At 38.9% G+C, this 21521-nt stretch overlaps 1 protein-coding gene across 8 annotated transcripts in view; it reads left to right on the forward strand.

Moving 5' to 3' along the window:
• WNK1 (WNK lysine deficient protein kinase 1) overlaps positions 1-21521 on the forward strand; it is a 126119-nt gene that overhangs the window by 75356 nt on the left and 29242 nt on the right. For 4 of the 8 annotated variants that reach the window (XM_052639866.1, XM_052639859.1, XM_052639863.1 and 1 more), the window contains exons 5-10: positions 6822-6910; positions 8720-8939; positions 10247-10580; positions 11339-11526; positions 11907-11939; positions 19402-19485. In XM_052639866.1, coding sequence (XP_052495826.1) covers positions 6822-6910; positions 8720-8939; positions 10247-10580; positions 11339-11526; positions 11907-11939; positions 19402-19485 — 948 coding nt within the window. The remainder of the gene's footprint in view (positions 1-6821; positions 6911-8719; positions 8940-10246; positions 10581-11338; positions 11527-11906; positions 11940-19401; positions 19486-21521) is intronic. The other 4 variants (XM_052639861.1, XM_052639862.1, XM_052639864.1 and 1 more) reach the window with 2 other exon arrangements.

Genomic DNA, 21521 nt, shown 5'->3' on the forward strand with positions numbered 1-21521 from the left:
AAATCCTTCAAGAGATGGGAATACCAGACCACCTGACCTGCTTCCTGAGAAACCTGTATGCAGGTCAGGAAGCAACGGTTAGAACTGGACGTGGAACAATGGACTGGTTCAAAATTGGGAAAGAAGTACTTCAAGGCTGTATACTGTAAATGTGCCTGTTTAACTTATATGCAGAGTACATCATGCGAAATGCTGGGCTGGATGAAGCACAAGCTAGAATCAAGGTTGCCAGGAGAAATATCAATAACCTCAGATATGCAGATGACACTACCCTTATGGCAGAAAGCAAAGAAGAATTAAAGAGCCTCTTGATGAAAGTGAAAGAGGAGAGTGAAAAAGTTGGCTTAAAAGTCAACATTCAGAAAACGAAGATCATGGCATCCGGTCCCATCACTTCATGGCAAATAGATGGGGAAACAATGGAAACAGTGATAGACTTTATTTTCTTGGGCTCCAAAATCACTGCAGATGGTGACTGCAGCCATGAAATTAAAACACATTTGCTTCTTGGAAGAAAAGCTATGACAAACCTAGACAGTGTAATAAAAAGCAGAGACATTATTTTGCTGACTAAGGTCCGTCTAGTCAAAGCTATGGTTTTTGCAGTAGACATGGAAGGATATAAGAGTTGGACCATAAAGAAAGCTGAGCGCTGAAGAATGGATGCTTCTGAACTGTGATGTTGGAGAAGAGTCCCTTTGACTGCAAGTTCAAGCCAGTCAATCTGGAAGGAAATCGGTCCTGAATATTCATTGGAAGGACTGAAACTCCAATACTTTGGCCACCTGATGTCAAGAACTGACAACTGACTCTCTGGAAAAGACCCTGATGCTAGGAAAGATTGAAGGCAGGAGAAGGGGCGACAGAAGATGGGATGTTTGGATGGCATCACCAACTCTATGAACATGTGTTTGAGCAAGCTCTGGGAGTTGGTGATGGACAAGGAAGCCTGGTGTGCTGCAGTCCATGGGGTTGCAAAGAGTCAGACATGACTGAGCAACTGAACTGAACTGATATTGTCAGTCTGGATTGGTGGTCACAGTTGTTATGCAGAAAAAGCAGTGATGTTGAGAAGTAACAAAGAAGCCAGTAAAAATCTCCCTTTTGTCCAGCCAGAGACCTTTAGTCATTGGAGGGGAAGTAGGAGTACTAGCAGCTTGCTGTTACCTGCTGTTTTAAATGTTTCTGTTTGTTTAAGGAGCTCCCAGAGAATAATAGTACTTAAATGCTGTGAAGAAGCATCTGAGAATGAGTAAGGTTTCTATTCTGGATCATGGAAATAATGATGCCTTTAAAAGAAATCGGTGAAGTCCAGAGAAAGGCAGAGTTGAAGAGACGGACAATTTAGACCTATAAACTGTTACACATATGTGAATGGTATTTTATTGTACAAAGTGAAAACTGTTAATTTTGGTGTATTAAAAATGCTGGTCTTCACAGAGTTAGATATTTGTGCCTATATTTTACCTTTGTCCAAAAAAAGCTGCCTCAGTTTTGGTTTTGTTTGTTGCACGGTAAAGTTTAAAAACATTCTCACATACTTACATCTGATAAACCTATGAAGCAGAGAACATGATCCCTGTTTTCCTCTGTTTCGTTTTCATTATCTAATCACAGTCTTGAGCAGGTTTGCTCAAACACTGAGGTGAAAGGTAGTGGTGGACTGCATGCTATAGTTAGGACCAGTATTGGCCTTCTGCACTACCTACTTAGTGTGCTTGGTAGTGATGAATTATGTTGAGCAGGAAAATTGTTAGAATTAAGTCATTTCTAGCCTTTAGAGTAGAGATATTCCTATCAAATAACCTCTAAGCCATTATGCTACTGTTCCTGAGTGATTGAAGCCTTAGTATCCACTGTCTTAATGGGGGTTCAGGCTTACCACGTTACAAGGGACAATGCTTTGTTATGTTACCCATCGTAACATTGCCAGGAGCAGTGCTTTTTCTGTCATCTTTGTTAAATGCCATGAGGAAAAACCTTTCCTTAATCACCAGGGTCAAAGCAGTAGTCATTTGGGTCCATGAGTTCTTCCTGGCAAATGGAGATGTCTTTAGGTCAGTCGTGTCTGACTCTGTGACCCCATGGACTGTAACCTACCAGGCTTCTCTGTCCATGGGATTTTCCAGGCAATAGTAGTGGAGTGGGTTGCCATTTCCTTCCCCAGGGGATCTTCCCGACCCAGGGATCAAACCCGGGTCTCCCGCATTGTAGACAGACGCTTTACCGTCTGAGCCACCAGGGTAGTCCTATATATTAAGCCTTTTAGGGAAGGAAAAGGAGAAGAATAAATTCTTACCACTTCTGTGTACTAATTTGCAGCTGTTTAAATTTTTTTTTAATGTACCATGAGACCGTGGTAAGACAGTTTACCTTGATGTCACCACTTTCTAAATTAGGTAAATAGGAACTGTTACGCTCACTTTTCAAGTGAGTTTAAAGAATATGGCCCTGGTCACACAGACTTGGTATCTATAGGCTAAACTCTATATACTAGGAGCTCAACCTCAGTACTGGGGTTTTCTTGTCCAGTGTTCTTTAGGCTGTATATTCTGAGTTTACATTTTCATTCCCCATTTTCTTCTGAAGCTTAGTTTCAACAGGAGTAGGGGGAAGAGGGTGTTTAGATAAACAGATTTCTGGTGTCAAGGAGGCAGAACCTGTGGACATGGCGGGGGTGGAGCTTTGAGCAAGTGAAGAATCTTGTTTGTCTAGGGACCTGCTGCTGTTGGGGGAGAGACAGGAGGAGGAGTAGCAGAATAGATGGCCTGCTGTTCAGCATGTAGTTGTGTTTAAAGGGCTGATCACTAAGTAATAAGGAGATTGTTGGCTGAGCAGAGCAAACCCATGTTTGAGGGTTGCAGAAGCATGGCTAGTGTTAAACAGGAAATTCAACTTCAGCCTGATTTTGATGTCTGCCTTGCTTATGCTGTGGGCTAAGTTATCCTGTTAACTTACATCCTATACAATCCCTTCCCTACATTTTCCTCTAACAAGTCTGTTTTGCCTTTTCTGATGGATTTTACAAAGAGAGATTTTTGCTCAGTGTTTGTCTTCGTAAATTCTCATTGCTGCTGCTGCTCTCAAAAGGATTGTATAAATGAGGTGGGTAAGAATTTCCTATATATACCAAAGGTGTGTTGTGATATTTGTATGGAAGGTTTCAGTTAAAGTATTGGGATTGTTAGTTCAGAATGCTTTTCAAAATAGATTAGTTCTGCAGTTTAGTTAACTTACATAGCATTTTCTATGAGGAGGAAGGAGACTTGCTCAATTCTAAGTGGTTAGGAAAATTTTTACTCTCAGGAAGAGAAAAATGTTACCCTGACACAGACTGCAGCTTAAGTTTTTAAGAAACAAGTGCTGACAGTTTTTAAGAGCTAGAAGATTGAACCGGAGAATACTATATTGTGACTCACTTTAATTTTTATTATGACTCACTTTATTTTTCCATCAGATTAGCTGCATAAGTATATAGAATTGACAGAAAAACTCTGTGAGATACATGTATGTTTGGAGTTTTTCTTAGTTTAAATAAAGCAACATATTTTATAAAGATTCATGTCAAGTTTTTTATTTTAATATCAACTCTGATGTACCCTTGGAGAATCACAGTTGTTGTTTTTTCTTTTTGTTCTCCATTTAAAATTGCATAAAAGTCACCTTTTTGTTTCATTTATGAGAATATATAATTTTAATTCCAAAGGTGTCTTAAATGGATATACATTAGCTGTTGAAGAAGTACTTGTGTGTAATGCAGAATAACAAGCCACTGTTTCATGTCAAAGAAACATTTTATGGCACTTCTGCCTGAAGAGAGGTCTTGTGAATCACAGCAGTGAGGAAGAGTGTTTCTGGAGTTGGCAGGTTGCTAGCTCTGGAAGGGTGAAGGGAAAGGGCGCCAGTCTTCTCAACTTAGGTTTTCTTATGTGTAAAACATTAGCTCAGTTTATTCCTTAGTACTCTTTTCTGTTTTGTGTTCTTGAACCTCATTCAGAATAGATGAGCAAAACTTTGCTTCTGCTGGTCAGAACAGGACTGAAATAAGACTGTGTGGGGCTAAATCAGACAGTATAGAAAAGAGGTGTCATTTGAAGGATTTTTAGATTCTTAAGTTAATCATCTTTTTTGAAGTAAACAAATTCAAGGAAAAAAGATGAAATATTATCATGAAAACATTTTCTTATCATTGTTCTGTCTGGTGCCTAAATCATGTTTTAGAATAATCTTAAATCAGTGTTTTAATTTAAAAAATTGTCAATTATTTAAAAAACAGTTCTCTTAGATAGAAAAGAAGCTTCTGAGTATGATGCTTCTTGTGTATTGAAACATGTGCTTGTTGATTTTAAGTGGCTTTCCATCAGGTGCCCCGATGTCTTCAGTAGGTCACATTCAAGGTCATTGATGTTTTATGCTTATTTTTACTTTTTTTTTTGGTCACTTTTAATATACAATTCCTGTATCTCCTTGCTTCTTTCCACGTGATTCAGAATACCTCTGTTAGATATTTTGATAGATATTTGGATAATCCTGACTTCTTGGTGCTTGGTGAAATTTCTTCTTGTCTTTTTCATTGGGTGATGTCTGAATACAGGCTGCTGGACTGTCTCTTGTATTGGCCGTCTCAGTGCCTGCAGTGTTCTTTAAGGCGGCAGCAGCAGCTGAATATGGCAGTGGCAGTTTGTGCAGTAGTGGTGCAGAGTTTGCTGCCCCTGAATCTTGGCTATACGTTGAGAAAGCAGCTTACCCTAGTAGTCAGTGTGTTATATGATGCATAGTTGCTGGTTTTGCAACTGTGATCTGGTATCTCGGCTGTTCAACTCGCTTTTCTACCTGTAAATAGAAATTCCTGTTGTGAATGTGTTTGTCTGCATAGGTAGGGTTAACAAGAGGATTATTTTTAAGGATAACCAAAGCTGAAAGCATATTCACTGTGGATCTTGGTGATTATTTTTCAAAGAGAATTGTATCCTTTTTTTAACTCTAAGCCTTATTACCTTTGGTGATTACTTTTGAAGTCAAAGGTGCCTTAGGTCAGCAAACTTAATAATTCAGAGCTTTCAACTTGGATAGTCACATACGATTCTAGTTCCCATGAATATAGTTAAACAGGTATCATCCCTCTTTGCTAGACAGGGAAGTGAAGCTCAGAGCTGCCTCTCCTTGTCCAGCTCACACCTAACTCAAGTCTTAAGCTCCCTCCTTTCGTCTTCCCAGTATGCCTGTGCTAAATTGAAAAGGAAGAGTCTTAGTACAGTCAGTATATGTGTGATTTATTACCTCAATATGTAGAGTTGCCAGGTCAGACTCATTCCTCTAAAACATGTGCGTTTATGGAAGTGGGAACATGTTTTCTAATCCTGTTCTATATCCTCTTTAACTTCTTTTCTATAATATTTGAAGTGTCCTTACATGAAAGGCCAGCTGTGTATTAGTGTCTGATTTTACCAAAGAACAATCTTTCAGATAGTTTTCTGCCAATAGTGAGTGTTCTAGGAACTTATAATACACAGTATCTTATTTTTTTAAAGTATTTTAGACTGTTCTTCCCATTATATTTGTAAATGCCATCTTAAAAGTTTGCTTTATACTTTAACATGTTTATTGTAAAACTTAAAAGCAAATATAAAAATCTCCAGTGTTTCTGCTACCAGAGAACTTCTAGTGAGCGTCATCCTTAAAAAAAAAAAAAAACAGTTCCTGTTTTCTTTAGCTTTAATTTAAAATACCACGCCATACCATGCCAGCTTGCTCAATTAAAGCAGGCTTTTCCTTCAATGACATTGTTTTTTGTTTTTATTAGAATGATTATGTGAAGACAAGGACTGGTTGGGAAGACTTAGCTAGACTTGAAAAATAAGAAGATTGAGGAAAAATTCAAATAATATGTATTGTCACCGAGACATTAGGTGATTAATTCTAGTCCCTGTTCCCTGTCTCCTCCTCGCTGTGTGTTAGGTGGTCATAGACTTACTGTGCCTCTTGGAAAGTATATCGTGTTGCTACTTCAGCTCAGTCTGTGTGACTTAGGATAGGCAGGAATAGATAATGAGATGTTCTTCTCCACACCACCTCTCAGACAGGAGTAGGTTGTTGTTCTTCTATCTTATATACATTTTCCACACACCGCTGAAATTTTTGTTTGCAAAAATTTACCTTTTGTGAAAATTCTACAGTATTACAATGGTGCTATTTAATATAATAGTGATGTTAAATTTTTTTCTGAAATTAATTAGAAAGTTTGTCTTTCAGATGAGTCTGATGTGTTGTCATTTTATGTTTTCATATGTACAAGACAGTTTGCTCTTCAGCTACCATACCAAGCCAGTCCAAATTCTTCACTTCTTACTGAGTTTGTTAAGGAGTACTATAATGATAGAATGCCTGCCAGACTAAGCGTGTGAATTCATGCCCACACATGGGTTCTCTGTTCAAGAGTTGCATGTTATGTTGATTAATGTGTTAGGGAACAAGGTTGAACAGAAGATCTTCTAACCAATTAGAACAGTTGGGCTTTGTTTTAGCCAAAAGTTCCATTACCTGAAACACAGCAAAAGATGCTAACGATAGCCTGCTTTTGTCACTAGCAGTGTCGTGGCCATGGAAGTAAGTGACTTCGCTGTCTTAACTATTCCCTTGTAGGGGCTAAATTGCTACTACCCAGCTCTGACCCTGCATGAACTAGATCCTGCAGGCAAACCAGGAAAAAGCCAGGATGGTGAGAAGGCAGTCTAGTAGAACCTTAGGAGGCAAGTTGAAATTCAGGTTCAAAGTCCCTGCCTTCCTTGATGTGTTCCTGTTGCTATTTTTATGATTTTCAGGGGGTGAAGCCAGCCAGTTTTGACAAAGTAGCAATTCCTGAAGTGAAGGAAATTATTGAAGGATGCATACGGCAAAACAAAGATGAAAGGTAAGTTGCCTCTGTTGACCTGGATATTGCTTAAACAGAAACTTCAAGTATAATATGCTCTGAATAGAACCCTCAACCTAAGGTGTATGTAATACTTTACTTGTGCTTAGTTTCTCTGTTTATGTCTTGTAATATCTTGGAAAGTAAAATTCTATCCACTGGAGCTAGTATTCAGATTTAGTATACTGAAATATCGTAAAAATGTGGTTTGGTAGACTTTGAATAAACCAAAACCACCTTAAATGTAGCTGCTATGTTCAATAAGAGCTACTTACTTATAGCATCTACATGATTTATAAAACTCACTAGGTTCTATCCTGATATAGCAGATCTCTTCCTTAGCTGTTTACCAGTTGAATTCTAAAGATGAAGTAAAATTTTGGCTCTTTAAAATCAACTCAGCTATGCTGGTTTTGATTTACTGTTGCTATGCCAGAATTGTAGAAGAGCAAAATGTCAAAATTCCTTTGAGTAAGAAGAGACAACTTCACCCAGAGCTTGGGAGGAGATCTAGCTTAGTCATTATGCTAACAGAGGGCTCTTCTCAGAGGAGTGGCAAGTATCTGATGTGCCATATAGCTGATTCATCACCCGTTAGGCATGGCAAAGGTCCAGTGTCTGTTTTTGAAAAATAATCTACCTTCACCATCCCCCGTCACCCTCCACAGAAGAAAAAGTAGACCCACTAGTACAAAGTGTGAATTGAACATAATCTGCCTCTTGAAGAACGTGAGTGATAGGTATTTCAGCCAAATTAAAGAATTCCATATCTTCACTTCTCCAGTCTCATATTCTTTTCATAACTTTGTTATTTGGAAGAGCTTAAGATCTTGATCTTTAAGGCTTTTTAGTAGAAATTTAGTTTGGGTTTCTGTTTTTATATACACTGATTGAAAAGGAGACGCCTTAATCTCTTTAAGAACATTTTTTTGAAAAACTATAAATGAATATTTGTCTCCAGTCATAGAATGTGGTACTCTTGTTTCTTGTCTGGATGGAACAGTTTACTAGATTACTGGTATTTTGAGACCATTTTTCTAGAGAAACTGTTCCATGACCAGACTTCTGCTTGCCTAGTACACTAGGTGCTGAACCAAGAATTGAGAGGATTTATTGTGTAAAGGAAAATTGCTATATTAGAAGGTAATGTACTATAGAAATAAAAAGGTCTTTGAGTTTTGATTCTATGATTTATGACTTTTATAACTGAGCAAGATGGTCAGTCTCTCAGAATCCATCCATTTCCTGCTGATCAGGAAATGGTATCTCATTGGATACCAGAAATCAGATGAGATCATACATACAAGAATTTGGTCAACTATTAATACAAGCACTATATAACACATTTAAAAGTATCATTTCCAGGGAGAGTAGCACTGACATATATACGCTGCCATGTATGAAATAGGTACCTGCTAGGAAGCTAGTGTATGGCACAGGGAATCCAGCTGGGTTCTCTGTGATGACCTAAAAGAGTAGGAGGCGCAAGAGGGAAGGGGCTGTATGTGTACACATAGCTGATTCACTTTGTTGTACAGCAGAAACTAACACAACGTTTTAAGGCAATTATACTCCAGTAATAAAAAGTATCGCTTTCAGCCCTTATTCATAAATGAGATTGTTTTGATGTTCCATAACTTGAGTAAAACTATAATCACTGCTTAAATGAAGCAGTGTAGAAATGAATTAGAAAATTCCTGTTCTACTTTTTGCAGTCCTTTTTCATTATTCTAAACATAACATATTTGAGAAGTATCTTTTAAATCTAATGGCGTTTTGTTTTTTGTTTCTTCCCCTTCTCTTTTGAAGATACTCTATCAAAGACCTTTTGAACCATGCCTTCTTCCAAGAAGAAACAGGGGTACGGGTAGAATTAGCAGAAGAAGATGATGGAGAAAAGATAGCCATTAAATTATGGCTACGTATTGAAGATATTAAGAAACTAAAGGGGAAATACAAAGACAATGAAGCTATCGAGTTTTCCTTTGACTTGGAGAAAGATGTGCCAGAAGACGTTGCTCAAGAAATGGTAAATTAACACTGATCAAGCCATTTAAATTTTATGTTGATTTATATACATTGATACTATTGATATAAGTTGATACTATTGAGCAGAAAAGCAGTTTATGAAGCAGTGTGTATGACATATCCTATTGATATAAAATTACGTTAATGGTCCCAAGATTTATTTTTATTTTAGAAGACATGTATATGCATAGATATGTATAGTAGATAGATGGATGGACAGACAGGCAGGCAGGCAGATATACAGAGAGGGAATGAATTGGAGGACATTTTGAAGTCATTTTCAAAGTCTGTAAGGTTGACTGACTTCTAATTAGTGTAACCTATTTAGTTAGAATAAAAAATTGTTTCTGCATACTGATACATTAGCCTTTGGTCAGTCATCTGGGTAATAAACCCAATAAGCAGTTCACACATTGTTTTTACTTCAAAGGAAATTTTCATGATCGATCGTTAGTAGGCAGCTTTTGGCCAGTCATTTTCAAGGAAACGCTTTGCCAAGCTTAGGCTTTCCATGGTGCCTTAATAGCCATTTACTGAGCAGAGATATAAATGGTCTCTGCCCGAATGTGTCAGAGCCATTCAGTACTTAACATCTGAGAAGGGGTCAGCATGAGAGAGGTACTTATTTTTAACTGTCAGGTTTTTATATTATTTGAGTTTTTATTTTTAACTTTCATATATTTACCACAGTTGTTTTGTTTGGTCAAGTGGTTGTCCAGTGAAAAGACGGTAAAGCGTCTGCCCACAGTGCTAGAGACCCGGGTTCGATCCCTGCGTCAGGAAGATCTCCTGGAGAAGGAAATGGCAACCCACTCCAGTACTCTTGCCTAGAAGATTCCATGGATGAAGAAGCCTGGTAGACTACAGTCCATGGGGTCTCAGAGTCGGACACGACTGGGCGACTTCACTTTCTTTTCTTTTCTTTCTTTCTAGTGCAAAGAAGTAAAAGCAACACAGGTTCATATTGATGGTTATATGTGAGTGGGAAATTGAGTATGATAAAATGAGCGTTTTGGTTTTACCACTTGGATGCTTAGGTTCCCTGTTGATTTGTTATAATTAGTGAAGGTATATGTACTTCATGAGTTTGTATAAAGATAATATGCATCCACTCCATGAGTATCTGCAAAAATGGTGGGCAAGTGCATAGTGCAGACCAGTAGTTTCACTGTTTGGTTAAGGTCAGTCCTCGGACAGTTCTTTCTCCCTCTCCTTCTCTGTTTTCCTTTCCCGAAAGATTGTTGTTTGTGTTTGGTTTGTTTTCTTTTGCTATCCTGCTGCTTCCTGATGTACCCTTTCATCCTATAGGTAGATTCTGGGTATGTCTGTGAAGGTGATCACAAGACCATGGCGAAAGCCATCAAAGATAGAGTGTCGTTAATTAAGAGAAAACGAGAACAGCGTCAATTAGTGCGGGAGGAGCAAGAAAAAAGAAAGCAGGAGGAGAGCAGCCTCAAGCAGCAGGTGGAGCAGCAGCCCAGCACTGCCCAGGCCGGAGTCCAGCAGCCCCCTGCCACCAGCACTGGTGGACCCGCTGCCTCTGCTGCGTCTGCGTCCGTCTCCACGCAGGTAGAGCCAGAGGAGCCTGAGGCCGACCAGCATCAGCAGCTGCAGTACCAGCAGCCTGGTGTGTCTGTGATATGTGAGTATCAGGGGCCCAGTGAGGTTGCTAGGCACGCTCTTAGCTAACGCTCTGTCTTCCTGGTCATTGTTTTGCACTGGCCTCTTGGTTTTGAATTGTGAATCTAACATATAAACGAGGTTTGAAATGGTTGCTAGCTCGTTTTCCTTTTGGTTCTTACGTTCACAGCTAATAGCATAGAAGAATGGGACAGTGAGGAAATGGGATTAGGATGTGAGAAATTCTGCAGGTTCCAGTAGCTTGGATGTTCTATTTGTAGATTCCTACCTTTTACAATTTCTTAAATTAATAGTGAAATGTAACAAATTTATCTTACCTACTTAATATTGAACCTGTTAATCTGATTCAGCTCTTTTAGCAAAGCTGAATAACGTATAAACTAGAAATTAATGAGGCCACTAGTTACTAATTGAGCCATCTTAATACTTAGAGCCCGCTGGTTTCCATGGTTAAGACTTTGGAAGCTGTGTCAAAAATGTCAGGCCTGTTAACAACGTTCTGTTTTATTCCCCCTGTTCATCGGGTGGTAAATTCTGTGATAGCCAGGGGATTTTTTTTTTAAGATGAAACTTTTCTATATGGATTTCTCTGTTAAACATAGAAATCTACTTAGTAAAACTAGTCATTCTTTATTTAGTTCAGGTCTGTGCAAAGATAAGACCAATTAACTCTAAAATCAGGGGTTTGTGATGGGAAAACGTGAATCACCTTTTCATGATTTGTCTCTCTGTCTTGTATTTTGGCAACTTCTCCTTCAGCTGACGGGACAGTTGACAGTGGTCAGGGGTCCTCTGTCTTCACGGAATCTCGAGTTAGCAGCCAACAGACAGTTTCGTACGGGTCCCAGCATGAGCAGGCACCTTCCACTGGCACCCTCCCAGGGCACACAGCGTCTGTTGTCCAAGCACAGGCTCAGCCCCATGCGGTATATCCACCCTCAAGTTTGGTGAGTAACTGCGCAAGAGCGCGCACGCCTGTTACATGCTCAGGGCACACTCTGCCACTGAATGAGTGACAGCACGAGTCCAAAGTGAAAAGTACAGGTGGTGCCTTTCCAGAGGAGGCAGGTTATTTATTAAAGTGCCATCAGAGTGGTACAGGCAGGGTGGGATACATGCATTACTCTGTGAAGACACTGTTCACAAGATTTAAACTAATCAGCGTTTGATTAAAGATAATGCTCTCTAGCACTTTAAAGTTGAAACTGTTCAAAGCAATGTAAGTTAGACATACAAATGTGGGTGGGGGACAAGGAGAGTTTTTCAAAAGTTACTTGAAAGAATTACTAAGTATTTTCTGTAAGATGTCTTATTGTGTGAAACACAGGTAAGACCTTCAAACCATTATAGACTGCTGCATGTGAGTACACCAGAGAAAAGGAATGACCATTTAATTTAGCGCTTGTGTTTAATCATCAGTTGCTATGCGTGTTCTTGCCTTAAAGTCTGTGTTGGACACAAGTTCTTTCCCTAGTATATGTTCATTTGCTTCTTCCCTTTGTTTTGGTATCTGTTTTATGACTGATTTATTTTCAGATTCAATTTGTAGCAATTATATCCTGATGTATATATTGTACATTTGTACCTATGCATATATATACATACACACACACATTATTACCCATGTTTTATGTTAGCCACTCTTGCTTCTCATACAGAGAATGTTCAAATAGACCAGTAGATAATACCCCATTTCTTTGGTAAACCTTCCATGAAGTCTTCAGAAGTAAACAAGATGCATCTTCTGCCTCAGATGGAATTGAGAATAACTGGTCACTACAGTGCTGTTGTTTAGTGAGATCTTTAGGCAGATAGATTGCCCCTCTGTCTCAGGAACTTTTAATCTGAATTTGTGAAAGTCTTGTTCTTCATTGAATGAAACTCTTTCTCTGGTAAGAAAATACTGCTTATTCTGGTCTCTTACCCTACAGCTGGAATAAAAGATGTTTGTTTGTTTTAGAGTCCATTAGTTAGTTCTGCATTGGCTACATCTTAAGATGAATGGCCACAGTTACAGAAAGAAAACTTCCAGTTGTAGTAGCAATCTACTTCTCTGACCTTTAAAATAAGTAGGTAGGGTAGAAGAGCTTTATACAGACTGTACAAGTGTATTTCTGTGGTGTAACAAATATTATTTGTCAGCATTTCTTATCAGTTTCTACTCTTGTTGATTTCTTCTGGATCATCATAACTATAGATTTTTAAAAAACTTTCTAATCTCTTGGCTTCCTGCATCACAGGATATGAACTTTGGGTCTCTATTTTAGAAATGGAAAAGGACTGACTGTTCATGAAGATGCTAAATATTTAGCCACAAATATAGCTATATTTATTAATGTTCTAAAAGCACACCATTAATGAAATGAAAAAAGGCAAACTCCCTGCCTTTTAATGATAATATTCCATGAAAGTATCATGAAGAATTACTAAATATTGAGGATTTTTCAAAGCTTTTATAATCAGTCCTAATTCCAGAAAGTATTTACCATGGCTTGCAGTAGCATATCAATTACAAGTAAAATTTAAAAATACAAGAGAAGCAAGAGTGGGGGAAAATGTAATTAATTAAACAGTTCACAGTTTCTAAAAGGAAATAACAGACATGCTCAGGACAGCCTTAGAGCTTTAGATTTGCTGCTTTGTAGCTATATTGAAACCTTTATATTAAGGTGCTTTAAACTTTTAAACCAAAATTGAACCTCTGATGTGGCTGAAAAAAATTTTAACGTTATTTTTTAGAGATTCACAGTTTAGATATTTTTCCATTGACTACTATAGTAAAAATGCAGACTATTTCCTGTACCTATTATGAATTATGTCTAGAAAGCTAATGCTTTTCCTGGAATATGACTTTAAGCTTTATAGACAGATAGGCAAATGTGATAAACTATTCTATCAGCCAACAACTTTTTTGTCTACTGCCTTCTAAATTAGGACTTAGAAATCTTGTATGTCTGAGGTTCCCAGAGCTCCAGCAGAGCAATCCAGTCTTAAGATCTTCTGCATCTTATAATGTGCATTAAACTGACAGAGTTTATTAACAAGTTTGCAGAGACTACAGCCAGTACTCATTGTTTTCCCAGTCTGTTCTGCTGCCTCAGTCGGTCATTCTTATTCATACACTCATAACAATTAATGTTATTTCAGAATGTTTAGGAAGGTACTTGATCATTATTTTGGTGGTTAATTTTAAAAAACCTGTACTTGACCAAGTGTAGAGAGAATAGTATGGTCTGCCAAGTGTGCTTTGTGGAATTCTGTCTCCTCAGAAAATGACTTTGTGGAATGGGGGGAGGATGGAACATTTCTTTTATGTCAGCTGTGCCCTGTGACCATTGTACATTTTGTTGTTTTGTTTTCAGAGTGCTGTGTTTTTCACGTGTGTTTGTTTTCTGTTTAGCCTCGTCGTGGCCGTAGCATGTCGGTTTGTGTCCCCCATCTTGCTGCTGCCCCCTCTCTGCCCCGCATCTCTCCCGGTGCTCCTTCCACCCCACCACCAGTGCTGTCCGCACCTCTTTCTCCTTCCCTCCTCTGGACTGCCCCCGAGGAGACTTTTGCCGAAAAGCTTTCTAAAGCATTGGAGAGGGTCCTGCCTATGTACTCTGCCTCTCAGCGCGAGTGCCGACGCTCCAGCCTGCCTTCCCTCTTTGTCAGTGCTGTATGTAACATCAACTTCCTGACAGATGAACATTTATCACCAATGAATACATCCAGGCATCAGGAGTTGTAATAACGATTAAAAAACAGGGCTGAACTTAGTAATATAGTACGCTTTTAGGAAATAGGTTTTTCCTGTAATTTGTTATAAGGCTGTAGTGGGGAGAAAAGCAAGGAGGTAATCAGAGAGAATGCTTATGACACCCTGGGCACATAGCAGTCTTTGAGCAGCATAATCTCCTATCCCCCGCCAGTGTATTCAACTCCTTGCATTTTCATATTTTACCAGAGTATGTGTATTATTTAATTTTAAACTCGTTGGCTTTTTCGAAAGCAAACTTTCTCTTTATCAAAGATTACCGAAATATGTTTTCACTTTGTTCCAGAGAGATACTGATAATGCTGCTTGAGTCCATTTATTCCCATAGTCAGTGAGGAATAATTGAAGAGAGAAAGTTGCTTTTAATTTGTTACCTATTCAAAATGAGGGATCAACAAACTAAAAGGCCACATAATGTTCCCTCTTGGCAAGTTTTTTTTTTTTTTAAATTGAATAATGGACCTTGACTCTAATGCAGTACGTTAGATGCACATAAAATATATGCAGTTTGCTTTGGCCCCATTAATGTCTGTAGATATGTGGGACTTTGCTGCTGCTTTTCCAGATAGAGGATTTGGTTAGCATTCTGATCTAGGAATCCCAAAACCTTCAGATTTGTACCTAGGAGAGTGATTAACTGTATAGTGTCTTTATGGCCTCGGAATACTCTTGAATAAACAACAGTAAACCAGAGCATTCTGATTCAAAATAGAAACCTCCTTTTAACTGTTGTGAAGAAGTAATAATGGAGCCGTTTTGCGATTTTGATAGGATCTTTCGTTATTGAAAGAGTGAAACTGATCTACCCTTTAAAAAAAGGGCCTGTGAAAGTGAATTATTACAGTGTGTACCATTTGCATTTGACAGGGTAGAATTCTCATTTTTAGAGTGTTAACCTAGAACTGCTTCTATGACCAAAAAATGCTGTCAAATCAAGTTGGCTATTTACATTACCCTTTTCACCTGATTTGAACAGCAAATTAGTTGACCTTTAAACTGGCATCAGAAAAGTGGGCGTTCAGTGGCTTGGCATCTGTAACCTGCTTCATGTAGTAAAACTCACTGCATACGGTTTGGGGCAGACAGGGAAAGACATGATGGTCACTAGCCAAGCTGTGTATCTTTTACTACCCACCAGGAATCTCTTCTGATTTCTAGTTAGAAGACATGACATTAGTTAATCAGAAATGAACCGTGGAGCCTCTTAACATAGAAGACAGTAAGGCTTCAGGGTTGGAAGATTTGGTACAGTCATAGGTGAGCATGTTACTTGTGGGTAAAAGCAGAATAGTCACTTGGAAGGTTAAATTCTTCATTTCCCTTGAGGAGGGGAGCGTTGTGGAAAAGCAGCTCTTATCTAATGCAAAGATCCCCACAGAATAGTTTTATTGACCCTGGATGTATTTAATGGGTTTTTACTATGCACATAATTTCCAAAAGCATTGTATTTCTTTATTAATTATAAATTTGGTGTAACCATTTTGTAGGGTTACACAGAGCTGCCCAGATGTGCATGTCTGATGTAATTTCACATATGAATGTATGAATTACTTGTCTTATTCATGTTGATACAGCCTCAGTCCATGGCGCATCCGCGTGGGGGGACCCCAACATACCCAGAATCACAGATATTTTTCCCAACTATTCATGAACGTCCAGTTTCTTTTTCACCACCTCCCACCTGTCCACCGAAGGTGGCCATTGCCCAGCGGCGTAAGAGCACCTCCTTCTTGGAAGCCCAAACTCACCAGTTCCAACCCCTGCTGAGGACTGTCGGCCAGAGTCTTCTTCCACCTGGTGGCAGCCCACCTAACTGGACTCCAGAGACTGTAGTCATGTGGGGCACTGCAGCCAGTAGAGCTGGGGAGCTGTGTGAGGTGCAGGCCCATCCTGTGTTCGAGCCAGCTCCAGATTACAGTGACTACAGAGCTGGACTGGTGCTTCCAGAAGAAGCTCACTACTTCCTCCCTCCGGAAGCAGTGTATCTAGCCGGGGTACATTACCAGGCCCAGGTGGCAGAACAGTTTGAGGGTTTTCCATACAGCTCACCAGTCCTGTCAAGTCCTATGAAGCAGACACCTGAGCAGAAGCCAGTGCACGGGGGCCCCACCTCCAGTTCTGTCTTTGAATTTCCATCGGGACAGGCTTTCCTGGTAGGACACCTCCAGAATGTAAGATTAGATTCGGGACTGAGCCCAGGCTCTCCCCAGTCTAGCGTTTCTGCACCTGTCAGTACAGATGCCACACGCTTGAAGTTTCACCCTGTCTTTGTTCCTCATTCTGCACCTGCTGTGTTAACTCATAACAACGAGAGCAGAAGCAGTTGTGTGTTTGAGTTTCACGTTCATACTCCAAGCTCCTCTTCAGGAGAAGGAGGGGGAGGAGTTTTACCTCACCGCATTTACCGAAATCGGCAGGTTGCTGTGGACTCGAACCAGGAAGAACCACCTCCTCAACCTGCAGGATTACACAGCCGCCTGCAGCCTGTGACTGAAGAACAGCAGGCGCCCCAGGCCCCAGAGTTGACCATCTCTGTGGTGGAGCCCACCGGACAGACCTGGCCCATAGGAAGCCCAGAGTACTCCAGTGATTCCTCCCAGGTCACTTCTTCAGACCCCAGTGAATTTCAGTCACCTCCCCCTACAGGGGGAGCAGCTGCTCCTTTTGGCTCTGACGTCTCATTACCCTTTATCCGCCTGCCTCAGACAGTGTTACAAGAATCCCCACTCTTCTTCTGTTTCCCCCAAGGAGCCACCTCTCCGCAGGTTTTATCCACCTCATTTTCTTCAGGAGGATCTGCACTCCATCCACAGGTTATAGGAAAACTTCACGGTTCTTTTACACTACCCTGCTGTGACAGTTACATTTAAGTTTTCTGTCCCTCTTTTCCATTCATCAGGGATATTGTTTAATTATTGTGGAGTTTCTCCATTGATCGGGGAGGGTAATTTTAAACTACTTGTATTTAAGACCAAAATATGAGACTGAAGCTGCTTGATTGACCTATAATGTGTACAAACCCTTGGAGAAAAGAAAAACTTAGAATTTTAATTACTTGTCAAAATCAGTTATTTCTGTCCATACATATTGGGTTGGCCAGAAAGTTCATTTGAGTTTTCCTGTATGATGGTATGTGAAAACCCGAACAAACTTTTTGGTCAGCTCAATAGAATGGATGGAGTTTTCAATTAGTTGTGAACATGTTAGTGTCTATAAAGTTGACATTGATTATTTACAAACAGTACTGTAAAATGTTTCTTTCTCCCTAGAAACAAACATGGCTAGTTTTTAAAACTTGGAGGAGATAATTTTTTTTTCCCTTAAAATGAAAAGAATGGAAAATAGGGAATTTTTTTTTTTAAGTAGTATTAGGAATATATAGAGTTTCCACTAGTATGAAAGGATCTTAAAAAACAGGAAACACCTTAGGAATTTATCTTAACAAATGAAGATGCCTTTTTAAAGTGGCATCCAATAAGTCACCATGTATTATATGTTTAAATAAAATGTTAATCCATTAAATTGACTAATTCTAATTTTTAGTAACTAAATTAGAATCTAGTATGGGTGATGGGGCTTCTTTTGTCTTAAGAATTTGTGATATATGTTGCAAGGTAAGGAACATGAGATATCTCAGTTCTTAGATTTTTCCTCAACAGATTAAATGCTGTTAATGTATGTGAACATATGCAGCCTCTTGCAACTAAAGACAAAATGATGGGCATAATAGGATTCAAGAAGTGGAATCAGTATTGACTGTTTTATATATTCCCTTGATACATTTTGTCAAATGTGTAAGTTATAAAATCGGTGTAGGAGATTGTGCAGTTAATTAGGAAACTTTGCAGTCATGTATTCAGGATGTTATTTGGATATTTTAAATGGTCTCACTCTTATATAAATTACTATATGTTCTTCATACTTCCTTCCTATGTTCTTCCCTCATCTGAGGCAAAAGTATCCCCCAAAGTATACATCAAATACTAGTTACCTAGAGCAGTACTAAGAAGCAGAAAGATCCAGAGCTTGAAAATTTGTACTGCGTGCATATGCAGTGTGATAAGCTCACGTTAACACACTGGTTGTCAGCTCTACTCTAAATGTGTGCACTGCCACTTTCACTCTGTGAACTTCCAAAATGAAATTTTAAACATCAAGTACTCTACAGGAAAGGTGGCAGCACGAATATATGCTCAGGTGGTGAAGATGCAGTTGGATTGGGTGTCCTATCCAAGTAGGCTTCAAAGAAGTGCCTCTGAACTGAGATGAGACAGTAGAGGTGGGGCTTCGCATCTTCATGACTCACCTCTGTCAAGTTCTTCTTTCACTCTCACCTTGTTTAACTTGAGATCTCTTCGAGGTGAGAGTTTCTCAGATTCACCCTTACTGACTTTTTAGATTAGGTGACTCTTAGTTGTGGAGGCTGTTCTGTGCATTTGTTGGATGTTAGCAGCATCTGTGGCCTCTACTCACTAAATACCAGGAGCAGCTACATCTCCCAGCTGTGCCAACCAAAAACACATCCAGATATTGCCGAATGTCCCTGGGAAGGGTGTGGGGCACCCAAAGTGGCCCTGGTTGAGAACCATTGCTCTAGGTACTTGGCAGTTAATAGTAACAGGTTTTTGTTTTTTACATTTTTTGACAAAAGTCACTATATCACTATAAGAAATAGCAAAAGGAACCAAAGTCACATTATCTATTTAAATACCCTCTTTTCTTTGTTCAGATAGGTTTTTCACATTGATAGTCTGGATACTTTTTTCCTGATTTTCAGTAACAATTTTATTATGAATGTTACTATTTTGGTAAAAATTACAGCCTGAGCAGTGGAATAGGTTAGGTTTTAACCATCAGTGGTTTTTGCACGGTATGTTCTATAATACGATCCTTCTCTACCCTTCTCTTTAAAAACCTGCCCCAGCCACCTCTCCCACCATACTTGACCAAGCTAATGTTTCATCTTGCTCAGGCAGGAACTCATATGTTTATTGCAGAAGCCTGACCTTTGTGTACGGGTACCTTTGGGCTGCTCTAATTTTTTGTATTCACTTCTTTCCTTCAGGCACAGGGGCAGAGCCAGGGTCAGCCATCTTCAAGTAGTTTAACAGGGGTTCCATCCTCCCAACCCATGCAGCATTCTCAGCAGGTGAGAGCAACTCATTGCTGCGCTTTATCCAGAACCCTGTTTACATCTTTCATGAATTGGGTTCCTGATGTAAGTGGCTTGCTAAGTTTTTGAAAGGAAAATCAAGAAACATAACATTTCTTGTCTTCGGTAACATTTTAAAGAATCTTTTGTTTAATGTATTTTTGAACAGTCTATTAGATTAGACATATATTGAAATTCAAAAAAGAATTTTTCCTGAAGTGATTTATGTACCTTCTTAAACAGATGATTGATTCTATGCTATTTTAACAATGCGGTTGACCCTTGAGCAACACGGGGGGTTAGGGGCACAGGCCTTCTGTTCAGCTGAAAATCTGTGTGTAACTTTATAGTAGGTCTTCCCTCTTCATGGTTACATATCCATGGATTCATATCTTGAATTGTATAGTACTGAAAGAAATTCACATGTAAGTGAATCCGTGCCATTCTAATCCATGTTATTCAAGGATCAACTCTACAAAGAATATCAATTTTATTTCTGTATATTTCATGATTTGTCCTTTTATGAGCATTTTACCATTGCTTTCCTTGTGCTTGACTCTAATGATTCTACACACCTTTTTAATTATTTCTAATCTGTGGGATGGGGTATCAGATTTTATGCTAAAGCAAATGAAAGCCTAGGAACCATTTTCAGAAACTTTTATAACATGTTCTAAATTTCTGATTCGGGGAGTTTGTTCCCAAAGGTTCAGAGAGCTTAAGAGATTGGTACAGAGCTGAAGTATTCAGCAGCAAAACTGCTGATTCTAAAATTAAGAATCTGTAGATCATCATTGCTATTAGTTAACAGTAGTTATTTATAAGGAAATAATGCTTTAGGGGCACAACTGAATATTTATTATCCATTACAAATAAAATTTATAGTCACTACGTGTGTCATAAAAACTTCCCGATGAATTATATTGTTGAAAGTTCCCTACAAAGTGTGTTTTCAAACCACCAGATTCTGAATTGGCTTGTTTTTCTTAATTTTTGAAACTTAAGTTTTTAATTCTCATTACAAATGGCTGCTTATCATCCAGCATGTGATCATGTAGTCGTGATGCTGGCTTAAGATGAGGTGTTCTTTGTACAAGATTAACTTGGCTATATAGCCAAACCTTGTTTTATTGTGCTTCATAGGTACCACTTTTTTTTTTTTTTGAACAAAAAATTGAAGGTTTGTGTTAACCCTGCTTCAGGCAAGTCTGTCAGCACCACTTTTACAACAGCATTTGCTCACTTTGTGTCTCTGTGTCACATTTTGGTAATGCCCACAGTATTCCAAGCTTTTTCATTATTACTCTATTATGGTGATCTGTGATCAGTGATCTTTGTTACTATTGCAAAAAGATTATGACTTCCTGAAGGCTCAGATGATGGTGATCATCTGTTAGCAATAAAGGATTTTTAAGTTAAGATATGTACATTATCTTTTTAGCCATACTGCTATTTCACACTTAATAGACTACAGTAAGGTATAAGCATAACTTATATGTGCATGGGGAATTCAGTCCAGAGAATTCATGTGACTCACTTGATTGTAATATTCATTATATTGCAGTGATCTGGAACCAGTGATCTGTATTATCTCTGAGGTACCTACATAATCCATTTTCTCTGTGACCAACATCTCTGTCTTATAGAATGGAAGGGCTGGAAATAACTTGTTTTGTCTTGCTCCTGCCCTTTCTTCCAGACAAGTATCTTAATCTGTATGTAATTATAGTTAAATTCAAGTAGTCACATTTTTGCCACCCTTAACAGGTTTAATTATATTAACAACCTCTGATAAGAACACAGATTTAAAGTTCCATAAAGCTGGGTGAGAATGGACACTGCCATTGGTACCAAGTTCCTACCAATACCAGTAAAATGTACAGGTTTCAGTGTATGCTCTTTTTCCTTTTCAAAGGAATTTGTTAGATGTCTTATATTCAGGCATGTAATGAAGCAGATAGTGCAGGAAGCCCTTGAGTGTAGCAGTGATAAGACTGTGCACAGTCAAGCGGGCAGCTCTGCAGACCCTCTCA

Source organism: Budorcas taxicolor, chromosome 5 (genome assembly GCF_023091745.1).
Source record: "Budorcas taxicolor isolate Tak-1 chromosome 5, Takin1.1, whole genome shotgun sequence".
Classification (NCBI taxonomy): Eukaryota; Metazoa; Chordata; class Mammalia; order Artiodactyla; family Bovidae; genus Budorcas; species Budorcas taxicolor.